Below are 26647 nucleotides of genomic sequence, written 5' to 3' on the forward strand. Positions count from 1 at the left end.
TGTCAAACACTTTTCACCATCTGATGAGATTATCCAATATATTTTAAGTTATTTTATATAGTGGATTACATTGATGGATGTCCATATATTGAATCATTCCTGCATCCGTGGGATGATACAGTATCTAATGAGATGATCAAGTAATAATTTCTTAAATTTGTTACATAGTATATTGCCTTGATGAATTACAAAACATTGAATCATTCTTACATTAGATTCAGTTATTGAGTATTTGTGCATCAATATTTGTTATGGTTTTCATATGCTCAGCCCACTGAGTGGCAATATAAGAAGGTGTGGCCAAGTTAGAGTATATGAGACACTGTGTGTGTGTGGTCAAGACCCTCACCCTAGCTGCCTGGACATTAATGATCTATTAGCAGCCTTCACATGAACATGTAGGACTCTCAGCTTCTCCTGTACCATGCCTTTCTGGATGCGTCCATGTGGCCACCTTGTTGGTACTTGACTGATCCTCTTAACCTGTATGGCGTCCACATTGAATTCTAGGAGAAGCTGCAGTGCAGCCAGATTTGGAGGAGTCCCAAAACCCTCCTGGGACAACTAGTCATGGAGTTTGTTCAGCAGCCATCTGTCTGCAGGAGTCAGGGTGTTCTTCAGAGTCACATCTCTTCTCTAAAGCTTTGAAGAACCACCTGTCTGAGGGCCAGAAGCTCTTGTGGGTATCTGCTGATGCAGAGTTAGAAACAGCTCTACTAAGTACTCAGCCTGATGCACAGAGTCCTAAGGGGAGACACAGCAAATACAGAGGTCTGAAGGAAAGGACAAAGTACCCAAAATCTGAGTATCCAAGGCTGTATCCTCAGATTAGAAAGAGAACAGAAAAAATGGAGAGGGAACCCAGTAAGTGACAATGGGGAGAAGGGAGGCCAGGTGTTCCTGGTGGTCATGAACTCTGCATAGAGTTCACAGCAAATTTCAATGTGGATTATGAAAGTAGAAAATGTTCACTTTGGTTTATTATATTCACCTTGTTTGGGCAGATAATCCATACAGGAAGGCTGTGAAAGGGCTAAGAAAGAAAGTTGATCTCAGAGAAACAAGAGGACTGGGGTTCTCTAGTGTAGTGTACTGTAGTGTGGCGTGGTACAGTGTGTTGTGGTGAAGTACAGTGTACTCTCCTGTAGTGTTTGCTGCTTGGTATGCATGAGGCCCTGGGCTCCCTCTCCAGTTTAGCCCACTTAGAGAAGCTGAAATTAGAATATCAGTTGCCAGATCTTAAGACAGATGTTGGGAGGGTGATGGCGGATTGGGAGTTGCAATCTCGGCTACCAAGGGATTACCTCTTCTATATAAATTTTGTGGGTTGCAATGGGCCAAATATCTCCAAGTAACTACTAAAGAGTAATAAATATGTTCTCAACACACAGAATATAATGAGATAGATGCCTGAATTGATGGCTGTGCCAGATACCATCTTCTTCAGGAATGTGGTCTTAGCATTGAATTCCAGAAAGGAAGGAAGAGCAATGGCATCAGTCTTTAATGATTGGGGAAAGTGTATGAGACTCAATGATGAGCAACCCAAAACAAGATAACCCAAACTTGGCCCTAATAGGGTATTTTTTTTAAACCTCCTTTATATGCGTTTGTGTATTATAAAGCTTCTTCAATTGTAGGTTTCCACATGGCATTTCAAATGTCTTCAGTCATTTATCCCACCTCTATACTACTTCCTTGACTTAGTGTGGCTTTGCTTTCTGTCCTGTACCACAGGTGTGGAAAACCCACTGGGCAGATCAAATGCAGACATGGTAGATTGTATTTATCCTAAGCCCACTTTCTGATATTGACCTGGATGGAAATGAAATCACACTACTTAGGGGTGGAAGAATGTGGACTTGGACATGAGGGGATGGAAGATGGGGTTCCCTGACACCTTAGAGTCCATTTGACAATGGAAACCACAGGCAATAGTGGAGAATGGAGGTTCTGAATTCTATGTGCCTATGTTAAGTAGTCTGGGGACAGGGACCCATGAAATCCTGGACATACAGACAGTTCTGGGTTACAGGGAGTTCACAGCAGTTTTGAGCCTGCTGGCCTGCAAGGAGACCAGGGCAAGGGGTTCTCAGAATCTTAGACATGCAGGCACTTCTAGAAATCTTAGAGGAGCTGAACATGGAGGAGGCCAGCAGGCTAAGAACTAGCCCTGAAATCAGGGAATGGGGAATTCTGGATTAGCTCAGAGGTGACTAGCCCAGGAGTAATGAGGAGCCTTCTGTTGGAGACTTAGATAGCAAGGCTCTGTAGGCAAAGGCTTTTTCTCCATGTAACCTACAGTTGGTTTGATGAGAGAGACAGTCCTTGGTTCTAAACTGTTTATTGATTGTTTTTCATGGAAATGAAAGCATAACATGTCTTGAGGTTAGACTAGAAGTTAAGTACCTTCTGAGGAAGGAATGTCCAGGAAGGGAAGGTTATTGACTGAACCCTACCATCTTCTATTACCTCATTAGCAGGGAGAACCCTATTCTGTTCTAAATGACCACAGGCCATGTTCCTATGTAGAGATTTTAGTCCCATAAAAGAGGCCTGGTAGAAAACAGGTGACACTTTTGCCATCTACTGTGGATCTGGGACTTCCAACCCACTCAAATTTACGAAATTCTGGACATGGTAGTCTACTGTCCCAGGTCTTAGTCTGAGATTTATTGATGTGAGGAGACACCAGGACATATGTTTAGTATGAGGGTCTGAATGCCTACCCTCCACACTGACACACTGTTTCTAACAAGGCCACAACTCCTAAAAGTACCACCTCCATATTCAAGCCACCACACTCCTCTGCAATCTCCCAAGACATTTACCTCACTCTGTCCTATTGTTTTCCTTTTTTTCCTTCACAAATTATGTGTTCTATTATTTTCTTGAAATATCCTCCTATAACCCAACACTAGTGCATTACCTTCTATGGATTCTGCAGTTTAAATGCACATCTCTAGACATTCAATGTTACCATCCACATAAGACACATCATGTGGTATTTGTCTTTTTGGGTCTTGTTTATATCACTCAGAAAGATTATTCATGTCTCCATCCATTAACCTGTAAATTTCATTTATATTGTCACAGTCCATTACCTTGTGTATATGAACCATATACTCATTATCCTTTCATCAGTATTATTTACGTCTGGGTTGTTTTGATGTCCTGACTATTGTGAATAAAGCAGCAGGGAACATGAGCACACCCAGGTCTCTGTCTTAAGATATTGCCTTTGGCTATATGCCCTGGAATAGTGTCTGAGTCTGTGTTCTCTTTCTAGAAATAGACACCAGGACCATGATAGGTACTTTTAATGAGAGCATTTAAATGGGGGCCTGCTTACCTTTTCAGAAGTTTAGTACATTTTTGTCTTGACAGAATAATGCAGAGGCAGACATGGTGTTGGAGAAGTAGCTGAGAGTTCTGGATTTGGATGTGCAGGAAGCAGGGATACTGGCCCTGAGCTGGGCTTTTGAAACTTTAAAGCCCACCCCCACAACAAGGCCATAGCTCTGAATACCATCAAAGAGTGCTATACCCTGTTGACCAAGTATTCAAATCTATGAGCCTATAAGGGTTCTTCTCATTCAAACCACCACAAATAATACAGTTGGTTCTTATGGAAGACCTATCTCTAGCAATGTTTTCCAGAACATTTCTCCTGTTTTTCATAATGACTGTACATGTGAATATATACTCTCTTACCCCACACTCATGCCAACAGTTGTGGTCATTTAGTCTATTGGTAATAGCCATTCTGACTGCAGTAAGATACAAGGTTAAAACTATTTTAATTTGCATTTTCTGATGAGGAAATGTATTAAACATTAAAATACATATCTATGATCCATTTCTTTCTCTTCTTTTGAAGATTCTGTTCAGTTTGACAGAACATTAGAAGGGAGTATGTTTGAGACTGGGACTCTCTACTTATCCCTGCTGTCCCAGAATCTAGTACATAGACCAGGCTGTCCGGAGGCTCATGCAGTTCTTCTTGCCTCTGCCATCTGACTGCTGGGATTACAGGTGTTCTCTACCATGGACAGCCATAGAACATTGTGAAATGTTTAATTTTAAAATGTTTTAATGTTTAACAGGCAGGTTTCCTGGTGTTTAGTTTTTAACACCATCTGATTGTCTAGAAATGAGCTCTCTGTCATATGTACACTTAGTGAAGTTCCTCTCCCATCTCGCAGCTGATCTTTCCATTGATTAAGAGTTTGTTTTGCTTTCTTATTCACTGTTTTATTGCTAGGACACACCTTGACCAGGATAATAAATAAAGAAAATATTCAATTGGGGCTGGCCAACAATATAAAAGGGTGATCCAAGATTGTCAAGGTGGGGAACATGGCAGCAGGGAGGCAGGCATGCATACAGGCATCATGGCACTAGAGGAGTAGATGAACTTGCATCTAATGCATATAGACGAGTCAGAGGAAAGAGATAGATTCAGACAGACACACAGATAGACAGAGACAGAAACAGAGACAGAGAGAGTGTAGACTGAGATATAGAGAAAAAGAGAAAGAAACATAGTGAGATCAACAGAGACAGAGAGATAGTGACAAAGACAGAGGCAGGGACTGGCATGAGCTTTTGAAACCTCAATGCCAACCTCCAGTGTCACAACTCCTCCTGCAAGGCCATATATCTACTAGTCCTTTCTAAAACAGTTCTATGAAGTAGGTATCAAACATTCAATTATGAAATGACCTTTGAAGGTCATTTTTATCCAAATGACTTTATTTGTAATTCAGAAGATTTTAATTACTCAATGTGAATATTTTTATTTCCTGGGATGTATTAGAGAAATACTGTTGTGTTTCTTATTTGTTTGTCCAACGTGGTCATGCTCAGGAGAGTACATTATAACTGTAGCTAAATTTATGACTATAGAGATAGAGCATGGATCCTTTTTTCATCCTGACATTGGGATCCACATAGTTTGACACATTATCCACATCAAAAACTCAATTTTCTGTGGAGCTCAGGCTGGCTGGGAACTACTTAAAAAACCTAAACAACATGATACTCGAAGAGTCCCATTCCTGCCTGAAACTTCTAGTGTTACAAGACTATGTATGAACCACACATAAATGCAGAATGTCCTTATGATAGACATAATTAGAGACGATGTTTTATCTATAACAATACACTAATTTTATTCAATAACATCTTGAAGTGGGGAGTCAGTTTATACAGTATATAGATTTAGCTAAAAAAACAAATTAATTACAGTAACGAAAAGATAATGAATACATAATGAAACTTCAAATGAAACACAGGAAAACCAAAGACACAAAGAAATCAAAACTCTAACCAAAACCAAACAAAATAATTAAGCTAAGCATCATTCTCTTGCTGCAGATGTTCAGCACAGACCTACAGCCTGTTGCTGGCCTTGGTGAAATAGTGCAAAGGCAGTCACTGCTGGTAATAATCTGTTCAGGATGAATATAGGCATGCCTCATTGGTGTGGGTTTTTTGCTGATGGACTCGTCCTTCCAAGTCTGAGCATGAGAGATGTTACAGATGATACCTCAAAGTTTTTCAAATTCACTTGACTGATCACCATGATATAATTCTAGATGACCTAACAGGACCAGCCAAAATTGGCATTCTCAGAGCTCTCCTGGATGCCGAGCAGATCTTGATGTATCTTAGCACTTCTCTGAAGCCTTCCAAACAGGCAGTCTTGCTGGACCAGAGGCTAGACAAAATAAAGGCCTCATTACCCATAGCAAACCAAAAAAGAAGAAAATGCAGCCCAAGATTGCCATGGTTACAAGGATTAGATGCAATGGTGGTTAATTTGCTTTGCACACCCAGTGCTCCTGGTGAACAGTTGTGTCTGAGCAAGATCTTGACCTGGTCTCTGATCTGTTTGAGCTTCTGCAGAATATTTCAGACCTACGGGAGGAAGAGAAAAAAAGCCTGGTGAGATCTTTCCATGTCAGCAATCCAGAAAATACCAGCTTTACTCAGCAGGACAATCCAGTATGACCTTTCATCTGAGATCTTTCCTGTATCCCCATAGGAGAAGGGGAAGAGAGCACCTGGGCCTGGATGTTTTTCTCAAATGAAAAAATTGCTTGAAAAGGGATTGTGAACTACACACTGTGCTGGAGTTATAGTAAAACACCACATTTCTCCAATAGTCTAAATACTTGATATTGAAAAATAAGTGTGTATCAGTGTCTGAATCTAACATTAAACAGAGGCCTTCTAGGGAGCCTAGCAAACTTTGAAGTGAAGGCTCTTATTATTTCTGGAGTGCTGAATCCTTCCTTGGCTCTCCTTGGGAACCCCTATATCTGGGAATCCCCAGAGAAACCATCTCACAGGAAATTCATGCAAACTGAAAGGATACTGTAATCAGCAAGAGTGTGCTTCATGCAAATCTTCCCAAGGGTAAGCATTGAACTCTAAGGGGGATACTCATGAAGGAAAAAAAAAAACAAAAACAAAAACAAAAACAAAAACCAATAGCCCTGCTATGCTTATAGCTCCTTAGGTACTTTCATACTGTGCTAGTACCTCATCTTGGAGACAGTGAAAGGACGCTGCATCTTTTCAGTCAAGCCATGACACACACACACACACACACACACACACACACACACACACACACACACACATACACACACACATACAAAATAAAATTGGAGCCTGCCCTTTGGTCCTAGGACAGGGCAGGCCCAAGCCCCTCAGGATGAGTTGCCATAGAGCAGAGCAGAGGACCTGGTTCCTAGATAATTCAGGAAGTGGCATCCTGAGGCACCTCTCCATACCATAGAGCCTCAAGGGGTTGCCTTAGGGGTCCAGGATCTCCTCTGCCTAGAGTGGCAAGCTAGAGGTGGCCGACTAGGATGGGGAGGAGAGGGCATGGCAGAAATCCAATTTCTTCAAAAGAGGGTAAGTCCACAGAAAGTCTTGGAAATTATCACAGAAGTGTAAAACTGGATGAGAAATAGGAGAGAGCCTGGATAAGGTGCAGGATGCTTACATAGGCTTAACTGTGTTTATGATCACACTTTAGGGCATTCTGCCCCTGATGCTTCATTCATCCTACCTGCTGCTGCTTAGTATAGTGGTCTTTGATCTTCTGGCTGCCTTCCTTACATAGTATTTTTGTTTCTGTGTTGCCTTCTTCCAATGCAATCTGCTCCCTTAGCAGCTGTCTGTTCTCCTTCCTCAACATCCTGACTTTGTGCTGGATGAGGTTAGATTCAATCAGGAGGTGGCAGTTCCTGAAGCTGAGCCACAAACAAAACATGGTGAATTCAGGAAGCATCCATCTTCCTCCCATTCCTCCAAAGACCATTCCTTCATCATTGGCCCTGATCCCCAGGCAGCCCCAAACAAGTATCCAGATTGGCCATAGAGGGAGATCAAATCCAGAGGACTGCCACTTTCCAGAAGACCCAAGGTAATTTTGAAAACCCTGACACCTACAGGGACTCATGTATCTCTCAGAAAAGAACATGGGGTCTATATGTGCTTATAAGTTTGTGGTATAAAAAAACCCACCTGGGACAAAATTCTCTAGGAGTGAAGAGACCCAAGCATCACAGAATCTTTCTATGTTTCTCCTGGAAACCCCATCTATAAATCTATGTTCAGAGCCCAAGAGGACCAAGGCTGATTGATATCTCCATCATGGTGGAAACCTTTTCGATCTTGAGGATACTTAGTTGGAAAGGACAGTGGCTTGAGGGGCTCCCAGTCTCTTCACACTTGGTCAAAATGATCCAAGATGTTAAAATCTTAGTGCCTTGCTTGAAGGAGTCAGGCTTCCTGTTTAGAGACTAACAGTATAGAACCTGAGTCCCCACTTTAGTTCAAATACAAGGATTGGCAGACATATCCTGTGCCTAGGTCTTGGGCTATGATCCTGTTAATCACTCACCAGTAGAACTGATTTTCTTTAGTCAACTGCTTGCACTTGGACAAGGCCTCACTGATGTCCTGGGGCATTCTCTTCAGGTTAGTCATCACCTGGTCATGTTGCATCTCAAGCATGAATGTCTCAAAGTTGATCCTGTGGGAAGGCATGGACAAGGAACAAATTGTCCCGTGAACTAAGGATACAAGGATCATTTCAATTGAAGCTGAATCATGCACTACCCCACCCCATATATGCCACTTGACCTAGCTCCTTGTTACCAGTTCCACTTGGTGCTTATTAAACTTATTACTCTTCAGCTTGGGCCAGTAAGCCGAGGGAAGTAAAGGCAGGGTGCTGATCTGCCTCAGCTCCCTGTAGGGGTTTGAAAGAATAGACTAGTTCTCCCAGAACTTTCCAGGAATCTGTGTCACAGGCCTGGGTCCACGTTAAATCTGTACAATTCTCCTTCTGGTTTTAGACACGGAATTGACAATCCTTGGCTCTATTGCTACATCAATTCCTAAAGGACATAATCATATCTACAGGGAAAAGCCTCTATAACCTACCAGGAGATTCCAATGTGCATCCACAGTGAGCACAAAGGTTAAGTGCTGTGCTACTAAAAATGAACCTCCCTGGCTTCTTCACTATTATTGCCTGGAAATGGAGTCAGGCACAACCTCAGGATATATCACATGATACAGACTCTCTAGATCTTAAGCTGCACACACAGGAACACACACACGCAGGAATACAAACATCCACAAATGCTCACAGAAGATCACATGCACCCAGTATCTCTCCCATTGTCTGTCTCTGTCTATCTCTCTTTTACACACACACACACACAAACACACACACACACACACACACACACACACAAACACACACACACACACACACACACACACACACACACACACACACACACACACTTACACTCAATCGTAATACCAAATAAATGAATCGATTTGGCTTTATCTGAGAGTATAATGAAAAAAATTCGAGAAAAGCCGTTATAAACTGCAGCCAATCCAGTCATACTGATAGGCAGTATGTGTGACAGGCCCGTCCAGCTGTTGACAGGAACAATTGGACCCATATTACCGCCTGGTCAATTATGGAAAGGATTGGCTATAAACAAACATTTCCTAGCAACTCCCACCAACCAACACCTGTGTAAACTTCTTAAATGGCAAGAGGGGAGCTCACACATTACTACCTTCATCCCCAGACTGTGATTCATGCCACAGGCTCTGAATTACTTTTGGAAGAATCAAAAGTGCCTGTGACCCCCTCTCACTCCTATCTGAACGTGAAGTTCTGCATCGAAATTCCAATCAGCAAAATTGATTTGGGTATGTAAACAGCCTGGAGTTGTAGCCACCTGTGTTATGAGGGAATCTGGGCTTAACAGGGATGGCCCAAGATAGTCAGCAAAGAACTGGGCATAATGACTACCTGTCATTTAAATCCTTGTTAGTGTAGTTGGCCAGGATTCCCTGAAGTTCGTCTCTGGCATTTTTTATGTTCTGGAGCTCTCTTTTGAGCTTCTCCAACCTCTCGTGTCTCTTCTCCTGCTCATTGATGGTGGGGGCTTGCTGTGATGCCTCCCCAGCAGACCCTGTAGGTAGAAAAACACTAGTAACCTTGTAGCGATAATAGGGCAGGGAAAGGGAAACCATGCTTTGTCCCACACAGAAGCCTGAGGAAGAGGAAAATCTAGAGACACTGAGAATCCCTGATAGTGCATCATAGCTGTCTTCAAGCTGGGCTCCTCAGCTAGGTCCCTGTTCACAACCACCACCACTAAACATATGCCCGACTTCCTATTGTAATTGCCCTAGCCCTGAAATGCATAAGCTGGGCCAGGCAAGAATAAATGGAGGGCATTGTTGGCTCATATCTGACAACCAAAGCCGTACCTCTCAGCATACTAGCCAACACTTTTCTAGTCTTCTTCAAATGCATGATGAGAGCTCGTACACTGCTACAGGAACCCAGACTGTGTATTAGTCCACATCATGTGCGTTCAATACCAAACTGTCTGAGACCTTGGTTCATAGGCAGGGGAATAGCCCTCTCTGTTCTTGGCATCACATGCTCATGTAACCTAGAGGAAACTATATTAAGATGAAGTACATGGGGCTGGTGAGATGGCTCAGTGGGTAAGAGCACCCGACTGCTCTTCCGAAGGTCCGGAGTTCAAATCCCAGCAACCACATCGTGGCTCACAACCATCTGTAACAAGATCTGACTTTATCTTCTGGAGTGTCTGAAGACAGCTACAGTATACTTACATATAATAAATAAATAGATCTTAAAAAAAAAAAGATGAAGTACATGAACACTGTATCCTGAGAACAACACTTCTATTCTCACAGAGCTTGGTCTTTGCATAATTTGCCATTCAGAGGGAAATTAAGATCTCTCAGCAAAGCCCCTGCAGGCTTGTCAATACCAGGCTGTCTGTAAAACTAATCATCAGACACTCTTGACTCTGGCTCTACCATTGAGGAATCTGAAGGATCCAGATCACAATCCCTATTCCTGGAAGGACCAGCTGAAGCCCACATCCCCCAGGGAGCTCCCCAAACCTTGCCCAGGACTCACTGTGCCTTCTCCATGACCAGTTGTTTCTTGCCCTTTCCCACCATGATGGGCGGTCGGCCTCCTTCTGCCTTGGTCTGGTGTCTGTGTGTATTCTATTCTCTCTCTGAAATACCCTGAGGAGCATGGACAACATGCCTGCTTGGGAACCCATGAGGATCTGAAGGAATACCCCACAAGCCGCTCTGGTTACCACAACACTGGCGACATCACAGAAGATTCTAGGGTTCTCTTGGATACAAGAGATTGTCCAGGGAAGTGGCTACTGATGATGTCACCTGGAACTTCCATGGCCTACCGGCTTACCAGCTTGCCCGATCTGACCAGTTTCTGAGGTGCCCTTTCCTGGAGTCTCTCTTTTGCCCCTGGGGATACCTCTTGGCAACTTCTCCTTCCAAAGCTAAAGATTTCTCTCTGCTTCACTACAAGTCCAGTGCTTTGAATGGGGAGAGTTTGTTAGTGCCATGGCATGGCTAGCTCATCTTCATTAGGATCCTTTTATGAGGGAGATTCTTCTCCAATATAAATCTACTTCTGGGGTCAGTTCATGTAACAAACAGTCGATTTACCCAGGTGTCTCTGTTTCCCAGACTCCAAAAACCTACTCCTGCACCTTTAACTTTACACAAGTTGGAGTATATGTGTTAGTGTGCAACTGCCTTGAGAGGAGACATTGTTTCAATAAAGTGAGCAATGGGTTTTCATGAAATCTCTGATTTACAACCCCATTTCTTTGCAATGAAAACACCCTTGTACTTGGCAATAGAAGAAGTCAGGGACAGGGGCAACATCAAATTGTAAAGTTTATATCCCTTCTTCAAAAGCTAAAATCCCACATTCTCTCTATCTCCAAAACAACCAGACAAAATAGGCATCTGTGAACAAAGGCCAACAGGGACATTGGATTGCTTCTTCGTAGTCCCATTAGCTCTCACTTCTCCAGTTTCTACATTTTTGAGTTCCCAGTTCTAGGCCTGAGTCTGTTGGAGATTGGAATATGATCCTGTATTCATAAGATACCTAAGACTCAATTGGATGGATAGAGGATGAACAGGCCTCGGGTCCAGTGAAACCTCAATTTTAATGGATCCATAATTTCAGGAGGGGCTCTGGCATTGACATCTGTTCCTTCTACCTTCTTGACCTGGGTGTGCTGAATGCATGCTAAAATGCTACCTAAACTCTCCAGTAAAATAGTGGAAAAATCATGTAAAGCCTTTCCAAATTGATTGTGTTGTCTTTGTCTACCATCTTGAGCTATGCAATATCACTATGACATTGGTCCAAGGTGTCTGGGGGATGGTGTGGTAGTCAGAAGCCCACTCTGTCTCTCAGGTAGTCAGATGAATAACCTTTATGGGGAACTGGAGAAAACGGGTAATGAAAAAGTATTAGTTATAGTTTGGATAGCTGATTATCTCTGAGCCTGGAAAGCAATGCAGCAGGCATTCCAATCAAATAGTATAGGGATGAATCCCTCCCTGTATTTGGGTACAATAGGCCCAAAGTAAGAATGAGGCCCATCCACCTTTTCCTGAACTCTACTGAGAGTTTTGTAGTGTTTCCATTCAAGAAAAATTCTTTACTTCCTGAGACCAGAACTCTGAATTCTGCATGCACCATGAAGTTTCCCATCTATTCATAAATCATTCACTGTTTATTGACAAGTTTGGCTATGAATTCTTTGCTATGGTTTGACACAATTCAAAGGGACTGGTAAAACTGTTGGTCCAGTACCTTCAAGAGCTTTTTAGCTACTCCTTGAGAAGTTTCCTCTTCTTTATTTTATTTTATTTTATTAGATATTTTCTTCATTTACACTTAAAATGCTATCCCTAAAGTTCCCTATACCCTCCCCCCACCCCGCCGCCCTGCTCCCCTACCCACTCCCTCCCTCCCACTTCTTGGCCTAAAATCAGGGCAGCTGTTCTCAAGATAGGATATTGTTCCCAACCCCTGTGGCTAGTCAGGTACCTCAGCACATACTGCAGTCCTACTGGCTCTGGATGGCATAAGCTAGCCAGCCATGCTGTGCTTGGAGGGCAATGTCAGCTAGTATCTGATGTGATGCAAGTAAGTCCTGGATTCCCTAGTGCTTAGCACCACCAAGCTGTGATTGCCTGTGTCTAAGATGAAAGTAGTAAATGTCTCAGAACTTGAAATATGTCCAGGGGTATATTCTTTTCTTGATTTTTGCTATCAGACATCCATGGACCTTAAAGCAATACACCAAGGATGCAGTGTAGCAAAAGCCTACAGACATGGACTCCTCATAGAGGACCAATTGTGTGTGTGTGTGCCTGTGTGTGTGTCTGTGTGTGTGTGTATGTCTGTGTGTGTATATGTGCTTATGTCCCCCATGGGTCTATGCATCCTTGGAATCTGGAGTCTACAGTGGGGCCTGTTGCAAGGTGATGCTGTCTCCATGCGCAGGGAATCCCACCTTAGTCAGCACTGCTCTTTGTCTATATGTTCACCTTGATGGCACATTGAAATCCCATGAGGATTATATATAGCCATCCTGATATTGAGTCTCCTCCCTGCAAATACTTATTTTTTTTTTTTGCTCTGGGTAGCTGTGTAGCAATAAGAACCTACAACTGAGAATCTGTGTTCTGAAGAAAAAAATGTGGTAACAGGGTTGAGGTGGGCCACACCCTGTGGCACAGACTTCCTGGGAACATTTTAGAAGGGATTCCTTCCAGGCCTATGAGGGAGGTCTTGAAGCCCTTGATCTCTAACTAAGGATTCCCAACCTGTGTTGTCCTGGCATCAGGATACTTAGTTTAATAAGCACCAGAAGCTCTCAGTATATAGGAGGCAGAATGTGGCAGCCACTGCATGAGGGTAGTCCAGGACATAGCCTGAATTCACATGATCCGTGAGGGCTGTGTCATGGAGTAGCTTCAGTGACTAGAAGAATGGGTTAGATTTATTTCCTATACTCAAAGCAGGCAGAAAAGGATGAAAGTCCTCCATGTAATATCAAATATATCCAGAAGAGGGTGCTAGATCCTCAGTACCCAAAGTATCCAGAAGATGGGATAAGACAGATTGCCATCCAGTACCAAAGTCATCCAGAGAGCATCTTAAGATCAAAGTCAGCTTGTGGTGTAGCCCTAGCAGCAAGGAGGAGGAATCTGCCTCCTGATGCCCTCTTCTGACAGTCAGAATGAAATTAAGGAGCTCTTGCAGAGCAGCTGCAGCCTTGACAATTCCTGCTCTCTATCAAACAAACTGCTTCCCAGAAGCTCCAAGCTCCAATTTCCATTACTGGAAGTCCAAGCTCAAGCCCACCTTCTCTAGGAAGCTCACTCTTTCATGCCCAGGATTCACAGTGACTTCCTCCGGACCATTAATTCTTGCTCTTTAACACTAAGACTGAAGGCCATCTTGTGGCTGCCTCTTTCTGGTCTCTGTATTTTCATTGTTCTCTCCTCCAAGAGGCCTGTTCAGTTTTGTCAACATGTCTAAGGGGGAACTATAAAGGTAGTTAATGAATGCTCCAAGAGCAGTTGGAGTCACCATAACATTAGTAACATCACAGAAAATGCCAGGGCTCTCCAGGTTACAACACAACATCTAGGGAAGGGACTTCTGATGTCTCACAGGACAGCTCTTACCTTCCTGCTCAGTACCTCACCCAAATTGACCTGAAGTCAAAGTGCCTTTTCCAGAGAGTGGGATAGATTGCCTTTTGGTACTCAAAATATTAAAAGGTGGCTATCAATCACCTTCCAATGCCAAACGTATCCAGAAGAGATCCTTTGGATCCCCATGCAAATACACATGAAATACCCAGACTCCAGAATAAGACACTAGGCAATACTGAACACATCTAGATAAAGTGTGATAGATCCCCTTGCAGTACTGAAACTATCCAGAAGAGGTCAATACCCGTCCAGCCAGTTTCTATGTTGCGATGACTGACCTGGACAGAATGGAAAATGTCACCACTAATGACCAAAGTATGGTTATGTTGGCCAGGTGTTCTGAAAGATTTTATGTGAGAATTGCAGCCCAGCTTTTTATTGCAGGAAAACAAAAACTGGAGCAAGGATTTGGTTCATGTCCTGAATCTTATTCTACAGAAAAAATTTAACAACACCAATACATATTAGCAATGACCAATAGCTATAAGGGAAGTAGTATTATACTCTAAGCATACATCAGTGAAATATAATAGTGTGTTAGCTTTTTAAATGTGGAAAAGAAAATGCAGATGAAGGGGGAATTATGTAGAATTGGAGAGATGAAAATAAGGCATCTATTTTGAGGCGTTTTCTAGAGATGCCTGAAGTAGCTGAGATCTGGGAGTTCTCATACTGTACTGATTAGTGAATCATATCTAATTGTGTCAGAGATTGGAGAGGGTTTTTACATAAATATTTTAACATAACTATGTGCAAGCCCTACTTAATGTCATGCTCTATGTAATCTTTAGAGTCTGGTATCTTTTACTTAGCTTTCTTTATTTATATAATATTCATGTTAATGAAATACCAAAACCCTGCAGACTACATAGTATGAAATCTGCTGTGAAAAAGTGATCAACAGTCTTACCTAACCAAGAAGCCTGTGAACCCTCAGATTATATTCTGTACCTCTACTTCAAAATAGAACCATACTATAGTAGATGGCTTCACACTCAGGTGTATGTAAATGGTAACATATATATGTATATTTATATGTATTAAACATATATTTTATATATTTATAATCATCATATAATGAAATAAATATTTATGTAATATATAAATTATATGCTTAAAATATATTTATAATATAATGTATAAATAATATTTAAAATTAATTATACATATATATATATATATATATACACAAATGTGTGTGGGTCTATGTATGTGTGTGTGTGTGTGTGTCTGTGTGTGTGTACTTCAATGTTGTTACTCTATAACAGAGTACAGGTTCTATGCCACACAAAACAGTCTACTAAAAAGTGCAGTGCTAGGCATATGTTATCCTTCTTTTGAGTCAATATTTATATATTTAAACATATTTTTTCCATACCACCAGAATAGTTTATTGCTGTGGAGCTGGTTACCACATAAAACTTAATGGTAAATTCCTTTCAGTCGAGACATTGTATGCTTGTGTCTTAGGACATGGAGAAATCAATTTTGTGCTAATCTGTAATCCCTTCCTGTTAGTATTCATGTTATTAGAATATGGCTTACGCAAACCCCATCAAAATTTCAACTCAATTCTTCAACGAATTAGAAAGGGCAATCGGCAGATTCATCTGGAATAACAAAAAACCGAGGATAGCAAAAACTCTTCTCAAGGATAAAAGAACCTCTGGTGGAATCACCATGCCTGACCTAAAGCTTTACTACAGAGCAACTGTGATGAAAACTGCATGGTACTGGTATAGAGACAGACAAGTAGACCAATGGAATAGAATTGAAGACCCAGAAATGAACCCACACACCTATGGTCACTTGATCTTCGACAAGGGAGCTAAAACCATCCAGTGGAAGAAAGACAGCATTTTCAACAATTGGTGCTGGCACAACTGGTTGTTATCATGTAGAAGAATGCGAATCGATCCATACTTATCTCCTTGTACTAAGGTCAAATCTAAGTGGATCAAAGAACTTCACATAAAACCAGAGACACTGAAACTTATAGAGGAGAAAGTGGGGAAAAGCCTTGAAGATATGGGCACAGGGGAAAAATTCCTGAACAGAACAGCAATGGCATGTGCTGTAAGATCGAGAATTGACAAATGGGACCTAATGAAACTCCAAAGTTTCTGCAAGACAAAAGACACCGTCAATAAGACAAAAAGACCACCAACAGATTGGGAAAGGATCTTTACCTATCCTAAATCAGATAGGGGGCTAATATCCAACATATATAAAGAACTCAAGAAGGTGGACTTCAGAAAATCGAACAACCCCATTAAAAAATGGGGCTCAGAACTGAACAAAGAATTCTCACCTGAGGAATACCGAATGGCAGAGAAGCACCTGAAAAAATGTTCAACATTCTTAATCATCAGGGAAATGCAAATCAAAACAACCCTGAGATTCCACCTCACACCAGTCAGAATGGCTAAGATCAAAAATTCAGGTGACAGCAGATGCTGGCGTGGATGTGGAGAAAGAGGAACACTCCTCCATTGTTGGTGGGATTGCAGGCTTGTACAACCACTCTGGAAATCAGTCTGGCGGTTCCTCAGAAAATTGGACATAGTACTACCGGAGGATCCAGCAATACCTCTCCTCGGCATTTATCCAGAAGATGCCCCAACTGGTAAGAAGGACACATGCTCCACTATGTTCATAGCAGCCTTATTTATAATAGCCAGAAGCTGGAAAGAACCCAGATGCCCCTCAACAGAGGAATGGATACAGAAAATGTGGTACATCTACACAATGGAGTACTACTCAGCTATTAAAAAGAATGAATTTATGAAATTCCTAGCCAAATGGATGGACCTGGAGGGCATCATCCTGAGTGAGGTAACACATTCACAAAGGAACTCACACAATATGTACTCACTGATAAGTGGATATTAGCCCCAAACCTAGGATTCCCAAGATATAAGGTACAATTTGCTAAACACATGAATCTCAAGAAGAATGAAGACTGAAGTGTGGACACTATGCCCCTCCTTAGAATTGGGAACAAAACACCCATGGAAGGAGTTACAGAGACAAGGTTTGGAGCTGAGATGAAAGGATGGACCATGTAGAGACTGCCATATCCAGGGATCCACCCCATAATCAGCATCCAAACGCTGACACCATTGCATACCCTAGCAAGATTTTATTGAAAGGACCCAGATGTAGCTATCTCTTCTGAGACTATGCCGGGGGCCTAGCAAACACAGAAGTGGATGCTCACAGTCACCTAATGGATGGATCACAGGGCTCCCAATGGAGGAGCTAGAGAAAGAACTGAAGGAGCTAAAGGGATCTGCAACCCTATAGGTGGAACAACATTATGAACTAACCAGTACCCCGGAGCTCTTGACTCTAGCTGCATATGTATCAAAAGATGGCCTAATAGGCCATCACTGGAAAGAGAGGCCATTTGGACACGTAAACTTTATATGCCCCAGTACAGGGGAACGCCAGGGCCAAAAAGGGGGAGTGGGTGTGTAGGGGAGTGGGGGTGGGTGGGTATGGGGGACTTTTGGTATAGCATTGGAAATGTAAATGAGCTAAATACCTAATAAAAAATGGGAAAAAAAAAAGAATTCTCACCTGAGGAATACCGAATGGCAGAGAAGCACCTGAAAAAATGTTCAACATCCTTAATCATCAGGGAAATGCAAATCAAAACAACCCTGAGATTCCACCTCACACCAGTCAGAATGGCTAAGATCAAAAATTCAGGTGACAGCAGATGCTGGCGTGGATGTGGAGAAAGAGGAACACTCCTCCATTGTTGGTGGGATTGCAGGCTTGTACAACCACTCTGGAAATCAGTCTGGCGGTTCCTCAGAAAATTGGACATAGTACTACCGGAGGATCCAGCAATACCTCTCCTCGGCAATTATCCAGAAGATGCCCCAACTGGTAAGAAGGACACATGCTCCACTATGTTCATAGCAGCCTTATTTATAATAGCCAGAAGCTGGAAAGAACCCAGATGCCCCTCAACAGAGGAATGGATACAGAAAATGTGGTACATCTACACAATGGAGTACTACTCAGCTATTAAAAAGAATGAATTTATGAAATTCCTAGCCAAATGGATGGACCTGGAGGGCATCATCCTGAGTGAGGTAACACATTCACAAAGAAACTCACACAATATGTACTCACTGATAAGTGGATATTAGCCCCAAACCTAGGATTCCCAAGATATAAGGTACAATTTGCTAAACACATGAAACTCAAGAAGAATGAAGACTGAAGTGTGGACACTATGCCCCTCCTTAGAATTGGGAACAAAACACCAATGGAAGGAGTTACAGAGACAAGGTTTGGAGCTGAGATGAAAGGATGGACCATGTAGAGACTGCCATATCCAGGGATCCACCCCATAATCAGCATCCAAACGCTGACACCATTGCATACCCTAGCAAGATTTTATTGAAAGGACCCAGATGTAGCTATCTCTTCTGAGACTATGCCGGGGGCCTAGCAAACACAGAAGTGGATGCTCACAGTCAGCTAATGGATGGATCACAGGGCTCCCAATGGAGGAACTAGAGAAAGCACCCAAGGAGCTAAAGGGATCTGCAACCCTATAGGTGGAACAACATTATGAACTAACCAGTACCCCGGAGCTCTTGACTCTAGCTGCATATGTATCAAAAGATGGCCTAATCGGCCATCACTGGAAAGAGAGGCCATTTGGACACGTAAACTTTATATGCCCCAGTACAGGGGAAGGCCAAGGCCAAAAAGGGGGAGTGGGTGTGTAGGGGAGTGGGGGTGGGTGGCTATGGGGGACTTTTGGTATAGCATTGGAAATGTAAATGAGCTAAATACCTAATAAAAATGGGAAAAAATAAAGAATTCTCACCTGAGGAATACCGAATGGCAGAGAAGCACCTGAAAAAATGTTCAACATCCTTAATCATCAGGGAAATGCAAATCAAAACAACCCTGAGATTCCACCTCACACCAGTCAGAATGGCTAAGATCAAAAACTCAGGTGACAGCAGATGCTGGCTTGGATGTGGAGAAAGAGGAACACTCCTCCATTGTTGGTGGGATTGCAGGCTTGTACAACCACTCTGGAAATCAGTCTGGCGGTTCCTCAGAAAATTGGACATAGTACTACCGGAGAATCCAGCAATACCTCTCCTGGGCATATATCCAGAAGTTGCCCCAACTGGTAAGAAGGACACATGCTCCACTATGTTCATAGCAGCCTTATTTATAATAGCCAGAAGCTGGAAAGAACCCAGATGCCCCTCAACAGAGGAATGGATACAGAAAATGTGGTACATCTACACAATGGAGTACTACTCAGCTATTAAAAAGAATGAATTTATGAAATTCCTAGCCAAATGGATGGACCTGGAGGGCATCATCCTGAGTGAGGTAACACATCACAAAGGAACTCACACAATATGTACTCACTGATAAGTGGATATTAGCCCCAAACCTAGGATACCCAAGATATAAGATACAATTTGCTAAACACATGAAACTCAAGAAGAATGAAGACTGAAGTGTGGACACTATGCCCCTCCTTAGAATTGGTAACAAAACACCCATGGAAGGAGTTACAAAGATAAAGTTTGGAGCTGAGATGAAAGGATGGACCATGTAGAGACTGCCATATCCAGGGATCCACCCCATAATCAGCATCCAAAAGCTGACACCATTGCATATACTAGCAAGATTTTATCGAAAGGACCCAGATGTAGCTGTCTCTTGTGAGACTATGCCGGGGCCTAGCAAACACAGAAGTGGATGCTCACAGTCAGCTAATGGGTGGATCACAGGGCTCCCAATGTATGAGCTAGAGAAAGTAGCCAAGGAGCTAAAGGGATCTGCAACCCTATAGGTGGAACAACATTATGAACTAACCAGTACCCTAGAGCTCTTGACTCTAGCTTCATATGTGTCAAAAGATGGCCTAGTCGGCCATCACTGGAAAGAGAGGCCATTTGGACACGTAAACTTTATATGCCCCAGTACAGGGGAACGCCAGGGCCAAAAAGGGGGAGTGGGTGGGTAGGGGAGTGGGGGTGGGTGGGTATGGGGGACTTTTGGTATAGCATTGGAAATGTAAATGAGCTAAATACCTAATAAAAATGGGAAAAAAATTAGAATATGGCTTACGCAATCCCCATCAAAATTCCAACTCAATTCTTCAACGAATTAGAAAGGTCAATCGGCAGATTCATCTGGAATAACAAAAAACCGAGGATAGCAAAAACTCTTCTCAAGGATAAAAGAACCTCTGGTGGAATCACCATGCCAGACCTAAAACTGTACTACAGAGCAATTGTGATCAAAACTGCATGTTACTGGTATAGTGACAGACAAGTAGACCAATGGAACAGAATTGAAGACCCAGAGATGAATCCACACACCTATGGTCACTTGATCTTTGACAAGGGAGCTAGAACTATCCAGTAGAAAAAAGACAGCATTTTCAACAAATGGTGCTGGCACAACTGGCGGTTATCATGTAGAAGAATGTGAATTGATCCATTTCTATCTCCTTGTACTAAGGTCAAATCTAAGTGGATCAAGGAACTCCACATAAAACCAGAGACACTGAAACTTATAGAGGAGAAAGTAGGGAAAAGCCTCGAAGATATGGGTACAGGAGGAAAATTCCTGAATAGAACAGCAATGGCTTGTGATAAAAAATGGAATCGATAAATGGGACCTCATAAAATTGCAAAGCTTCTGCAAAGCAAAAGACACCGTCAATAAGACAAAAAGACCACCAACAGATTGCGAAATGATCTTTACCTATCCCAAATCGGATAGGGGACTAATACCCAATATATATAAAGAACTCAAGAAGGTGGACTCCAGAAAATCAAATAACTCCATTAAAAAATGGGGCTCAGAGCTGAACAAACAATTCTCACCTGAGGAATACCGAATGGCAGAGAAACACCTGAAAAAATGTTCAACATCCTTAATCATCAGGGAAATGCAAATCAAAACAACACTGAGATTCCACTTCACTCCAGTCAGAATGGCTAAGATCAAAAACTCAGGTGACAGCAGATGTTGGCGAGGATGTGGAGACAGAGGAACACTCCTCGGTTGTTGGTGGGATTGCAAGCTTGTACAACCACTCTGGAAATCAGTCTGGTGGTTCCTCAGAAAATTGGACATAGTACTACCGGAGGATCCCGCAATACCTCTCTTGGGCATATATCCAGAAGATGTCCCAACCGGAAAGAAGAACACATGCTCTACTATGTTCATAGCAGCCTTAATTATAATAGCCAGATGCCCCTCAACAGAGGAATGGATACAGAATATGTGGTACATTTACACAATGGAATACTACTCAGCTATTAAAAAAATGAATTTATGAAATTCCTAGCCAAATGGATGGACCTGGAGGGTATCATCCTGAGTGAGGTAACCCAATCACAAAGGAACTCGCACAATATGTACTCATTGATAAGTGGATAATAGCCCATAAACTTAGGATACCCAAGATATAAGATACAACTTGCCAAACGCATGAAATTCAAGAAGAACGAAGACCAAAGTGTGGACATTTTACCCTTTTTTAGAAATGGGAACAAAACTCCCATAGAAGGAGTTACAGAGACAAAATTTAGAGCTGTGATGAAAGGATTGACCATCTAGTGACTGCCATATGAAGGGATCCATCCCATAATCAGCTTCCAAATGCTGACACCATTGCATACACTAGCAAGATTTCGCTGAAAGGACCCAGTTATAGCTTTCTCTTGTGAGACTATGCCGGGGCCTAGCAAACACAGAAGTGGATGATCACAGTCAGCTATTAGATGGGTCACACGGCCCCTAATGGAGGAGCTAGAGAAATTACCCAAGGAGCTATAGGGAACTGCAACCCTATAGGTGGAACAACAATACGAACTAACCAGTACCCGGGAGCTCTTTTCTTTAGCTGCATATGTATCAAAAGATGGCCTATTCGGTCATCACTGCAAAGAGAGGCCCACTGGACTTGCAAACTTTATATGCCCCAGTACAGGGGAACGCCAGGGCCAAAAAGGGGCAGTGGGTAGGTAGGGGATTGGGGGGTGGGTATGGGGGACCTTTGGGATAGCATTGAAAATGTAAACGAGGAAAATACCTAATTTAAAAAAAAAGAATATGGCTTACATGCTAACATGGGAGAAAGTCATCAACATTCTTACCCAACTCTGAACCCTGAGATATACAATGATTGTCAGCCTGGCAAGACATGCTCCCAGGGGAAACAGTGGTATGATGGTGTGAGCACAACCAACCACTTTCTCACTGGATATAAAGTCTGACAAGACTCATGACTGGCACTATTGATTAAACCAAATGCCCATGAATGCTCAGAGCACAGGACCTAAAGGAGTTCTTACTAGTAATATCCTGCTATATGGAAATAGCATAAAACTGTCTCTTAGTTTTACCTTTAGATATAAAGAGGAGTACACCTTTAACATCATCAGAGAAAATTCCCTTTACAGTAGACAATGATTATTAGAGACCCATAGCACCAGTTTGTAATTGTACATCGAATAAGAGACAGTTGAGTGCTCAGAGCTCCATGACACGGCTATACATCAACCATAAATCCTAGGCCTAGGGAACGCATCAGAAGAAAAAGAGGAAAATATTGTAAGAGCTACCCATAGTGGGTAGGTATAATAAAACAGTTTTCCCTGGCTATGACAGGGATGTTGCACACATGAAAGCACAGTAACTGTAACTGTATGCACAAGACATACAGAAGATATTTTCCAAGTAACACAGGCATTAATGAGAGAGGGACTCATGAAGTCCTATTCTTAAGTGAGGTGCTATTGGTTACTGACTGCTGCTGAGGAGAGGAGAGTCCGTTTTCTTCAGGGATGAATAAATAGGCTCTGTTTTATTTTTCAACAGCACATGAATTTGGTCAGAAATAGTGGTGTGAGCAGATTGGATGATTGGGAGGGGAGTAAAGCGTCAATCTGATCAACATATATGTGTGTGTAATATTTTCAAACAGTAAAATAAATACATTAAAAATAAATATGTTCTCCCTATCAATAGAGACAGGGTACAAACACAGAGATTTATGACTGGGCTATGAAGAGTAAATGTTGGCATGCAACCACCCATCAGTATTTCTATACAGTTTATCAGCTGATATTAACTATGATGCGGAGAATATAGGTATAAATATTGAGCCATGACATTGACCTACCCGGCGCCTCCCCTCCCCTGTGCTCTGGGCACACTCTGGGCTGCTGGGCAAGCACCCTCTCTTCCTGCACTGCACTCATCCCCTGAGGGGCCCCAACAACCTTTTCCTCCCTAAGACTGCATGGGCCCTGCTGGGAGGAAAAGTAACTTGATTTTTCTCCAAGAAACCTGGCCGGATTAGGAAGCCAAGGGGAGAAGAGTGGAGGAGGAGGGGAGCTGGAGGAACCTGGTGGAAGTCTCCTGGGCAGTCTGATCACACTTTCTCCTTGTCCTCCTGTCTCCTCCTCCTCGGTGCAGAGATTGTGGGCAGACTTTGTAATCCCTGAGGAGGGGGAAGAGGAGGGATTGGCGCTCTCCTGAAGCACCAGCAAGGTGCAGCAACTTGGCTAGGTGGAGTTTCACTGCAGCTGCTCCTGGTTTGCTCTGGAAGGAGAGGAGATCGGTCCCTCTAGCCTGGTGGCCAGTACAACTCCGGGAGTCCCTGAGGCATGTAAGGCAGCAAGTGAGCACCCCGGTTCCACTGTGCCACGCCAGCAGCTTGCAGCCAGCATGGAGAAGGACAGCCTGAGTCACACTGATCAGCAGTATGAGTGCATGGCAGAGATTGGAGAAGTGCCTGCCTACAGGAAGGTGTTCAAGGCCTGCAACCTAAGAATGGCAGCCACTTCCTGACTCTGAAGCACTTGGGAGTGCAGACCAGTGAGGAGGGCATGCGACTCTCCACCACCTGGAGAATTCCAGAACTGGATCATGGTCAGTTGAGCCAGGAGCACTGGCTATGGGGTCCAGGAAGGTGCTGGGCAAGGGCGGCTGGTGGCCCAACTAAAGTTAAGAGTTGAGTTTCCCTAGATAAAACCGGGGACCCTGCTAGACAGCGCAGAAAAAAGCTTCCCAGCAGCCAAGATTTTCTGAAGAGCTTTTGCTCTGCCTGCCCCAAGGGGTCCAAGGGCATTGGGTGTCTTTCTTGGGACAAAACCAGACAACCCCAGAAATGTCCCTCCAGCCCTTACTTAACTTTTCCTGTCCGTGGGGGGATTTTTGAGAGACAGAGTGAGATAGTTATCCAGCTTGCAGATAATTAGAAGGAAACTTTAAGGGTGGAGCATAATGTAAATAAAGTTTAAGAAAATGCAGAAATGTGCAAGAATGTGTTTGCCAATCACACCCACAGTGGTGACTTTTTTATATAGGTGTAAAATGGCTTCTGCTAGTCTTAGAAGTTCTGAAGTTTAGACTCTGATGCCTAGTGTTAAACATTGTTTGAGAAATATCTCTCAAGGCTGGGTACTGGGAACACTGAACCAGGGAGATCCAGAGTTCAAGACCCTCCTGAGCTACAAAAGACCCTCTCTGAGAAAAGAAAGGGAGGGGGAGTGGGTGGTAGGGTGGAGGGGATTGCATCTCAAAAGGTTTTCTGATTGTATCATTTAGTGTCTGTGGACTGGTATGAGCTGACTTAGAATGCCTCTCTCATTGGTTAGATGTGAGTCTGTGCTTTAGATTCTAAAGCCTCTGTTTTCCCTGGAAGAGTTGTGCGGGTGGGTGGGGGAGGCATTCCTAACCCACTCTCCTGTGATTGAAGAGAATGGTGTTTTCTTGAAGATGCTGGGATTTCCCCATTGTGCCTTTTCTCATTCTCTTTTTTAAACACATGCATAGCTGGAAGTTAAAAGGGAAAGCACAGACTTTTCTACAAATTAGGTGATGAGTTAACATTCTCAGCTCTTCTCTTTAGGGGGATGATCTTGGCATCTTCATCCTGTCTTCTCATTCCTGTAGGGATTCCTTAAAACAAATATGTGCCTACTGTATGCCCTGGTGCATCCCAGGACTGATGAGCCAATAGTGTCCTACACACAGATTTGCTCTAGTTTTACGTTTCATAATCTTGAATTCTGGAGCCTTTGTCAGAATAAGACTGTACAGCCAGAGTGTTTCCATTCCACAGGTGAGTTCTGTTTGTCATCCTTTTAGATTATGAATCTATCTTTGGAGAAAGTATTCCATGGCCACTGTGTGCTCCCTGAGATTCGTGTTTACTCCTTCAGGTTAGTCCAGCCTTGAGTAGACTTTGAAGGTACAGATAGAACCAGAGGCTGATGAACACCTCTTCCAAATGACTAACTTGTCCAGTCACTGGTTTTTAAGCTTTCCCATGTTATTTTATTTCGGGATTATCAAATTGACCCTTTGCTTTGATTTCTGGAGATCATATACAGACTTTGAAATGATAATCCCACTCAATCTTATATAAAAGCACTAAGATTAGTTGTCCTGAAACTACTTAAGCAGTTACTCAACATCCTGTAGGAAGACAAAACACAAAATTAAGAACATATAATAGGGGACAATTTACTCCAAAAGAGAGAGCAGGGTTTGTAGACAAGAGCAAACAGCCAGTAAGGCTCAGAAACCAGTGGGGCTCTGCAGCCTGGAAATGGGACAACAATGTATGGTTCGGTGCCATTCCTGACAGACAAGGTCAGAATTCATCCTCATCCTTAGGGAATAAGCCACCTCCAGATGAAAATTAAAATTGTTTCCTTCAACTACCCTCCCAGCACACAAAGAAACCTGTCTTAATTACACAAGGACACACAGGTTAGGAAGATTAGCCAAGACCTTCTCAAGTCTCATAATCTCTGGATAATTTAGAAGTTCAGTTTATTTATTATTTTTAAAATATTTTTTATTGAAATATTTTCTTTATTTACATTTAAATGTTATTCCATTTCCTGGTTTCCTCTCTGAAAACCCCCAATCCCCTACCATCTCCCCCTGCTCACTAACCCACCTACTCCAGCTCCCTGGTCCTGGCATTCCTGAGCACTGGGGCATCGAGCCTTCACAGGACTAAGGGCCTCTCCTCCCATTGATGACCAACAAAGCCATCCTCTGCACAATATGCAGCTAGAGAAATGGTTCTCTCCATATGTACTCTTGGGCTAGTGCTTTAGTCCCTAAGATCACTGGGGTACTGGTTGGTTCATATTGTTCCTCCTATGGGGCTGCAAAACCCTTCAGGACCTTGGGTCCTTTCTCTATCTCCACTACTGCAGTCCCTGTGATCAGTCCAATGGTTGGCTGAGAGCATACTTCTCAGTATTTGACAGGCACTGACAGAGTCTCTCAGGAGATAGCTATACCAGGCACTGGTGAGCAAGCTCTTGTTGGCATCCACAATAGCACCTGGGTGTAGTGACACTATTGAGAATGGCAGACAGATGGGGCAGTCTCTCAATGACCTTTCATTCAGTCGGTGCTCCACACTTTGTCTCTCTGTCTCCACCCA

At 42.9% G+C, this 26647-nt stretch overlaps 2 protein-coding genes across 5 annotated transcripts in view; one reads left to right on the top strand and one right to left on the bottom strand.

Moving 5' to 3' along the window:
- The window catches only part of Gm2959 (predicted gene 2959), a 69346-nt gene that overhangs the window by 15374 nt on the left and 27325 nt on the right, over nucleotides 1-26647 (top strand). The gene's annotated exons all lie outside the window — the stretch shown is intronic.
- Nucleotides 5149-10697, bottom strand: Gm8005 (predicted gene 8005). Of its 2 annotated transcripts, none has more exons than NM_001378713.1 (5): nucleotides 10514-10697; nucleotides 9362-9524; nucleotides 7922-8053; nucleotides 7085-7268; nucleotides 5149-5922 (listed from the first exon to the last, which is right to left on the bottom strand). In NM_001378713.1, exons 1-5 carry the CDS (start codon nucleotides 10662-10664, stop codon nucleotides 5917-5919), a joined length of 636 nt encoding a protein of 211 aa, NP_001365642.1. In that variant the 5' UTR covers nucleotides 10665-10697; the 3' UTR covers nucleotides 5149-5916. The 2 variants fall into 2 exon arrangements, with proteins under 2 accessions (NP_001365642.1, XP_011243563.1); XM_011245261.2 differs by having other exon boundaries at nucleotides 10649-10664.

This window comes from Mus musculus, chromosome 14 (assembly GCF_000001635.26).
Source record: "Mus musculus strain C57BL/6J chromosome 14, GRCm38.p6 C57BL/6J".
In the NCBI taxonomy this organism is placed as follows: domain Eukaryota; kingdom Metazoa; phylum Chordata; class Mammalia; order Rodentia; family Muridae; genus Mus; species Mus musculus.